Source organism: Xenopus laevis, chromosome 7L, assembly GCF_017654675.1.
Source record: "Xenopus laevis strain J_2021 chromosome 7L, Xenopus_laevis_v10.1, whole genome shotgun sequence".
NCBI lineage: Eukaryota > Metazoa > Chordata > Amphibia > Anura > Pipidae > Xenopus > Xenopus laevis.
The window spans coordinates 121,423,602-121,432,343 of NC_054383.1; the positions used below are offsets into that span (position 1 = coordinate 121,423,602).

General features: G+C 37.2%; 1 protein-coding gene across 1 annotated transcript in view; it reads right to left on the bottom strand.

Moving 5' to 3' along the window:
- The window catches only part of grin2d.L (glutamate receptor, ionotropic, N-methyl D-aspartate 2D L homeolog), a 136,707-nt gene that overhangs the window by 26,695 nt on the left and 101,270 nt on the right, over window positions 1-8,742 (bottom strand). Inside the window, exons 9-10 of the mRNA XM_041569081.1 lie at window positions 4,753-4,913; window positions 1,819-2,006 (exon numbers count right to left, since the gene is read on the bottom strand). Coding sequence (XP_041425015.1) covers window positions 1,819-2,006; window positions 4,753-4,913 — 349 coding nt within the window. The remainder of the gene's footprint in view (window positions 1-1,818; window positions 2,007-4,752; window positions 4,914-8,742) is intronic.

Here is an 8,742-nt window from a genome sequence, read left to right on the forward strand (position 1 = left end):
GAGAGCTGCACAGTTGCATAACATTTTAGCATGCGAGAGTTACACAATTAGGACTGAACTCCACAGGCATCTTTCCTTGTATCATGTTGTAACGAGATAATGCAGGAGACAAGTAGGATGCAGTCACAGGCATATAAATATAAGTTAGAAGCTAGGGATGGTCAGACAGGCTAGGTCAAGCAGAAAGATTACAGAGTAACAAGCCGAGTTATACACACTGTAGGGATGGGCGAATTTAACCTGTTTCATTTCGCCAAAAATTAGCCGCAGGCGAAATGTCGCCGACACCCATTAAAGTCCATGGGAGGCAACATTTTTTTTGATGCACACTGCCATACAAGTCTATGGGCGTCATTTCCACGGTGAAACAAGGCGAAAAAAATTGCCCATCCCTAATACACAGTGATATTCACAATAAGAAGGTTGATTCTTCACTACAATCACATAACATTTGGGAAATAAAAAGTTGTAGAGCATTGAAATTTATTTTGACCACGCCCATTTGTGTGGCTTCACCCCCTAATTACCATGTTCATTTTACAAAATTTGGCAGGTTATGGACGTTTGAACATATTTCTGTGGTTTTTTTCAGTAATTACAGTTTTGCTAATGAAGGTGAATTGCCCTTTAAGCTGTGAGTCTTACTTTTACCAAGGGACCTGTTATCTTTTATTGCTACAATTACTTATTTGCTTATCTTGAAATTGTTACAAAAGTATCTTATCTGCTGCTCTGGCTGTTCTGGGCTCTCTGCCAAAAGCCAATTAAGTTAGAAACTTTGTTTCTTTTTCTGGCTGTTCAGTGCAGAGAAAAACGTGACTTTCCAGTACAAATGAGGGACTGCAGGTTTAGCTGTCAAAAGAGGGTCTGTCCCTCTAAAAACGGCACAGTTAGGAGGTATGCACTCACAACACTGGTCATTCCAGGAACCAAATTGATCTGGCAAGGAAGGAAGGTCAGTTTGGGCTTAAAAAACCTATGCTGTATGCTGATTGGCCCTTGCTGAGGTTTAGAAATCCTAAAGGGTTCTCATAGGCTGAGTGGCAAGCTCATCAAACATGCACAGACAGTTAACTCCTGCAGTCCTAATTCAACAGCCATCATGACATAGTGCTGCTCCACCAGAATTCTGCACTGAAATTCATTTTTCAAAAGAGCAAACAGATTTTTTTATATTTAATTTTGAATCTGACATGGGGCTAGATATGTTATTAGTTTCCCAGATGCCCTCAGCCATGTGACTTGTGCTCTGATAAACGTCAGACGTTCTTTATTGCTGCACTGCAAGTTGGAGTGGTATCACGCACCCTCCCGTTCCCTCAGCAGTAGAACAATGGGGAGGTAACCAGATAACAACTCTCTGACACAAGATAGCTTCCTGGTAGATATGAGAATAGCACCTAATAGTAAAAAATCCAAGTCCAACTGTGACTGTTACATTGAGTAGGAGAAACAATAACCTGTCAGAAAGCAGTTCCATTGTGAAGTACTGGCTTTTTCAGAAAGCACAGGACCATACAAAATGACCTGAGACGGTTGCCTACACAACAATATTACAACACAAAAACACACTTCTTTGTTCAGGAATAACATTTTATATGGCAGAGTGAATTATTTGCAGTGTAATTTAGAAATAAAAACTACAGCATAAAAATTATGACAGAAGTAATTATTTTTTGGTTTATATCCATTTAAATTTAGTCATTGCTTTTTTTAAGCGTGAAGCTCAATGGCGATTCTATAAAATAACTTCTACTTGACATTATTAGAATAAAACGTATCCAAATCTAAGTAAAAATATCGAGTGAAGAGACTTACCATCGCCCAGAAACTGAAGTAATGCAAGGTCTACAGACCGTTTCCACTTTGAGCCTTTCTGTAAAGCAATTCCATATCCTGTGGTAGCAAACACTTTTCCGCTGCCAATGGTGACCAGTTTACAACCCTCGTCTTTTCGAGCCATGTAGTTCAATACGGCAGCATCATAAATGAACGCATCCAGTTTCCTAAATAGAAAGAGGGTTACAGAGTTACAAGAAATTAAGGGGGAGCCGAGAAGTTCAAGAGACATTATTAAAATGTGTTTTTGAATAGTTTTATGAGGAAAATGCTACTAAATTGTTTTAAATATAAAAGCATTCCTAGCACCAAAAGGAATATTTTTTTTAGGGGGGGGGGGCAGGGAGTTTAAGGTACAGGTATTACCCTGCACAAACCTTCATATAAAAGAATCTCACCTCCAAACTGGTACTTAGAGACCAAAAAAGGCTAGTTTAAAAATTAACTAAACAGATTTGCCTTTATAAAGAATGCTGTTGGACCCTTTTTGGAATTAACCACACTATCCAAAGGCATGTCCAGTTAATACAACTTTCAGAATGCTTAAGATATTTAAAAATGACATGAAGAATGATTATGATATAGTTGGTCTCCATTCTACATTTCCTTACCCAGATACTACAACATACATTTATACTCTCGTTTTTGACGCCAGCGTCCGTTTTTGATGCTGGCGTCCATTTTTTGGATGCCGGCGCACATTGGCTGGCAAAATACACCTGTGTCCAAAAGAACGGACAACGGCGTCCATTTTTTTTTTAAGCTGGCAAATTTTCGCGGCGGTTTCGCAAATTTATTCGATGGCGGCAAATCGCGGGAATATCCCGCAATGAATAAATTCGCCCATCACTACTCTCGTTAAGTTCATCTTGGGGCACAATACTAATGATGACTTTGGCCACAAAGAGGGATTTTTACACTTATGAGATCTCTACTGGCACATTATAAGTAGGGTAAATTTAGCCTGAAAAATAGCCAAATAGGTTTTAATTAATTAAAAAATAAACCTCTCCACTGCATTGATCAAGTCCCCATTGTGTATGTTTAAGGAAAATATGGGCAGTTTATTTACATGTTCATACTACTGTTCTTTATCTAACTCACAACACTTTTGTACTTGTTTTTTATTTTAGCAGATACATCCTACAGGACGGAAGCCAAAACCTCCATTTGGATGTAGCACCCCCGTACACATATGCCTTTAAAAATAGGGGTTGGCCTTTAATATCTCCCACCGATAATCTACAGTGGAGGGGGGGGATGATCAGCCTTTGGGACCTAGACTTTTGTCATGAGACACTTTGCCTAAAAAAACAACCAAGCATGAAGGTGCAAGTTAATACAAAATAAGAAGTAAATATTTAGGAGCACCATATGGAATTTACCTTGACATAGTGTGGGGGACTTGGCAATTATATGATCATAATTTGAAAATGTGAACATACTGTAGAGGCCCATTTATTAAAGGTTTCTGAAATCACAATTAAACTCGATTTCTCCTAAACCCCATGAAAACCCATGAAAGTTATTAAAAGATCCGACTATAAAAAGTGCTGAATGATACCCCCCCAAAAAAATACAAATATCTCTAAAAACCCCAGAAAATTTGAGATTTTTGGATTACAAGTGGAAAAATATCCAAAAACCATTAAAGTCTAAATGGTTAAATGATCCAATAGCATCAGCACTAGTGATGGGCAAATTTGTCCAGTTTTGATTCACTGAAAAATTTGCGAATTTCCCACGAAATTCGCGAAACGACAATTTCACACGCATCTATTTTGTCCAATTGCATTAAAGTCAATGGGCGTGCGCAAATTGAAACAATTTCGCATCAAACGGCAGTTTCACAAATGTATTCACTGCGAATTCACGCCTGCCAAATAAATTCGCCCATCACTAATCAGCACAGCACCCATTGACTTCTTTGGGTTTTTACACTTAAAGGGCACCTATCACAGCCAAAATCAAACACTCTGACCAGTACAACCTAAACACGTTTAATTAAACTACATATATAGTTTTTTTTTTTTAAAAAAGGGCAGGTTAAAAAAAAAACCTTACTTTGTCAAATGGGTTTTTTCACTGACACTATAACAGTGACCATAACATGCAAATTTCAGGAGCATGCTCAGATTGGAGCACTGCCTTGAGTATTCTACCCAGAATGCCTTGCTTAAGTAAACTCCTCCACTAGAAATATCAGGAGATTTCCCTATCTTGTCCCCTGCTGCTGATGTTATTATGCAAATGAAGGGCACACACTAACTTCCAGCAGGTGGCAGCACTACTGTACAGCAGCTAACACAGAGATTTGGCTGATTTGAAATTGCTTAGATGGGTTGCTAAGCAACCAAAGAATTTCAACTGAGCATGTGCGAGATTTCAGAGCTGTTGTTGGCTGTGAAGATAAAAGTAGGAGGAGCCAGTGAAATCCAAGATGCCTGCCTCAGCTAGAACTGCAGTGGAGATAGGGGAGATCTTGCAGATAGTGAGCTGATTATTTAAATTATACAAACAATTCTAACTGTTTTAAAAATTGGATTTCTTGAACTTTCACACAGTCTATTTAGCTAGTAAATGTTTTTAGTTATTATTGGTGCCCTTTAATAGAGAAAAAAACACACATTTTTAGAGAAAAAAATATGAATCGTGAAAAAAAAGAAAGTCAGAATGTTAGAAAATAAGTCCCTTGGTGTGAATTACCGAAAAAGGTGGGATTTATCAAAGCACATTCCCTGGTCCCCTTTTTTATTAATATTAACTTGACGTTGACTGAACATTTCATGAACTATGTAAAAGATGGGGAATAAAAAATGTGATATGTAACCTATATAATTGCTTCTAGAAAACAACATTTTATAGGACTGAGCAAAATGTTTGGATCTACTCTCAGCGTAAGTCATTACTTACCCAGTCTTAAGATTTTGCAAGGCATCCTCCACATGCCGCTGGTTGTATTTGATCATGTAGGCATGCATATCTGGGTAATTGCTGCGGATGTTCTTTTCGGTACTGCCATTGGGAACGGTGCCAAATTTCAGAGGCGGGTACTGTTCATGAGGTCTTTGGAACTGATTTAGAAAAAAAACGTTTTCAAAATTAAAATCTACGATATAGTGTGCAAGATGTGTTCAACAAAATACAGTAGTTTGTCTTTTGCTTATATTTAGATCATTGCCATAATGAATCTACAATAAATCTATGGAATATGTTTTATCTTTGCCATAATAAGATCTTTGCTTTCCCAGTGGACAAAATATTATAGGCCGTGTCTGTTTATATACATCTCGTTGCTCCTAATCATAAATGACAAGCAAATAATCTGTTGCCTTTACCAGATGTTCCACACAGCATCATGAACTATCTGATCTAATAGCGGCTATTATCTTGAATTGAGTCTAGAAGTGCTCTGTGTGGGTTGTTTCAAGTCTCTGATTGTTTACAGCTAATCTCTTTCTGCATGTTCTGCTATCTCAGTTACAAGCAAAAGTGCATTTCAAGAATTAGCTCAGAAACAAGTGTGATGTATTGAAAATCTGCAAATCTAAGGAAAGGGTATTTACTTAAACTTGAATCCACAACTCCCATTCACAAATTTAAAGGGCATGTAAAGGCAAAAAAATAAAACCCCATTTTTGCTTTCTTTAATGAAAAAGAAACCTATCTCCAATATACTTTAATTAAAAAATGTGTACTGTTTTTATAAGAAACCTGACTGTATACAGCGAAATTCTTCCTTCATTTACTGCTGTGGATAGGAATTGTCAGACGGTCCCTAACTGCTGAGCAGGGAAACAATCATACTTATGAACAGCAGGGGGAGCCCCCCGCCTTACTTCCCAGCCATGCAGAACTCAAGCAGCTTTGTTTATGACGATCCCTAAGCAGCCCAGACCACACTGAGCATGTGCACAGTCTTAGTCTTGCAAAGATGTTTAACAAAGTTACAAGATGGTGACCCACTGTAGCCAACTTTGAAAGCATAAATTATTTGTTTGATTAGGCTTGTGGTGCAGTAAATTCATGTTTATATTTATTATACAAAATACAGCATTTCTAGCCTTATTCTATTTTAGACTTTACATGCCCTTTAACTCATTTATCAAATAATCAAACGGAAAAAAAATGGGTGTGCTATAAGTCTCGATAAAACCCCCGACTTTTTCAGATTATCCAGTTGAGATACCAATGTCAAGAAACATCTTCAGGGACAACTGTCATTGACTTCTACATGACCTCAACAGATTTTAGCTGGAGTATTTTTGGATTCAGATTTTTAGCAGCTTTGGGGTATAACAAAGTTTTTTCTCTCTAAAATTTCCCCTTGAAAAATTCGATAAGAAAAAATCAAGCTTTAATAAATAGGCCCTTAAATGTTCTGGACTATAATGGTGAGCCATAAGCATTACTGCAAAAAGATCAGGAGCATATAGTAAATTAATACGGATATTAAAGGCACAAATACTCTTCAAGCATTTCGCGACTGACTAACAAAGTCATTAAACATTAAGGGGCAAATTTACTAAAGGGCGAAGTGGATAACGTTAGCAAAATTCGCCAGCGTGACATCATTTCGTTACTTTGCCGATTTACTAACGGCACTGACTACGCTAATTCACTAACTTGTGGATTTTCATGAACGTTAACTCTTGCGCCAGACTTGCCTTCGCCACCTCAGACCAGGCGAAGTGCAATAGAGTAGATAGGGATTGCTTCAAAAAAAGCTGAAATTTTTTCTAAGTCCCAAAAAACGCTGGCGTCTTTTACTTTTTTAAGGGTGATAGGCTGAAAAAGATCATAATTTTTTTTTGGGGGTACCCTCCTTCCCCCCTAAATTTCCTAACATATGGCACCTAAACTATACAGTGGGCACATGTATAGGGCAAAATAACAACTCTATTTTATTTTATGAAGCTTTCCCAGGCTTGTGTAGTGTAATGTATTGTTGTTACATATACGTCCATTGTACTTTAACTTGGCGCCGTATGCAAATTAATCATCGCTAGCGTAACTCCACTACCTTTTGCCTCCCTGAGCGCAACTTCATATTTTAGTGAATTAGCGGCGCCTTGTCGCAACTTCGCCTTGCGAAGCCAATGCTGGCGCAACTTCGAAGGTAAGTAAATTTGCCCCTATGTCTACTAGAAAATCATGAAATAAACCCAATAGGCTGGTTTTCCCTCCAATAAGGATTAATTATATCTTAGTTGGGATCAAGTACAATGTACTGTGTTATTATCACAAGGGAAAAAGGAAAACATTTTAAAAAATTTGGATTATTTGGATAAAATGGAGTCTTTGGAAGAGGGCCTTTCTGTAACTCAGAGCTTTCTGGATAACAGGTTTCCAGATAATGAATACCATACTTGTACATATATATATATATATATATATATATATATATATATATATATATATATATATATATATATATATATATATATATATGAACATTTGGCATTTCCAATCTGCTTTACTATTTTTTATAAATAGATCACCTGGATATGCACCCTCTCCAAAACAGGGATTTGTGTAAAATTGGAGTTTTAAAGGCTATATATAAAACTTTTTGAAAAATTAAAACCTACTTAGGTACATTTGCATTTTGCATCATTTTTATTCTTTAGTTTCAAAGCTATTTCAGTTTTTATTAACTGCAAATATAATTCATTTTGTAAGACCATTGCCACCTGCTGGTCTATCCCTGTAACTGTTGGAGAGAGCAACACTTTCAGAAGGAAAAAAGAGAACTGTTTTGATGTTGCTCTGCTCAGGAGAGAGATGGGAATGGTCTTCTGGCAAAGCAGAGAAATATTTGAACAGTTATCTGTTTTCCTTCTGAAAGTCTCTCCTATATCTCTGACTGGTTGTTTAGCCTCCTGGTTTAACTCTTGATACGTCTTCCTCTGCTCCTTGCATTAGCAGACTGTACCACCATCTCCTATGGCAATGCCTACTGCTGTCTTGTGTCCTGCTCCGAGAGTGCATCCAAAACCTCTACTTATTAGCAATGAGCAAATCGGATAATACTCACTTTCTGGAGATTTAGTAAGCTCAGTGCAAAATATGTTATTTTTTTGCAATTTGATCTGACAGTAAGGGCAAAGGGATTGCATCTCCTGCTTGACTTGGCAATCATTGCCTCCTTATTGGAGGCAAAATAATTCTATTGGATTTATTTAATGTTTACATTATTTTTTAGTAGACAGAGTATGGAGATCCAAATCATTGAAGGAGCCCCTTGTCGAGAAAACCCCAGGTCCCAAGTATTCTGGATAACAGGTCCCATACCTGTACTTACAATTAACTACTTTCCAAAGAACAACCATCCTATAGAAAGTCTGCTGAAATATGTTAACTGGACCATTAGAATTGAAAGTCTGGTTCACTTGTTCCTTTCAAACACTCCAGTTCCCAGAAACCAACAGCAAGATTCTCTAAACAGACAAATAGTGACATCTTACCTCGAGCTGGGATGTCTCTCACTAGAGAGAAAGTATACGACAAACAAACCTATTCACTTTGGTGACTTGCTTTAACTATATACTTTACAAATGCAAATGAGACAGAATAAATTGAGTTTATTTTCCTTGAAACACTTATGGGTTGATTTACTCAAACTGGAGTTTTTCTAAATTTTTTTCAGAAAACAAAATCGACCTAACGCCGTTCCATGAATTGAACTCATTTAACAATATTTTTTCTCAAAAAATCTCACAGCAACAAAACGTCTTGACAAAATTTAGCATCAATTTGTATTGTACGATTAAGACTCCGAAAACTAAATTTTATTGAATTTTCACTGTGATAACTCGACTTTTCCGGATTATCAGAGGAAAAAAAACCAGACTTCGGATTATCCAGCGCAGATCCCCATGTCAAGAAACAACTTCAGGGGCA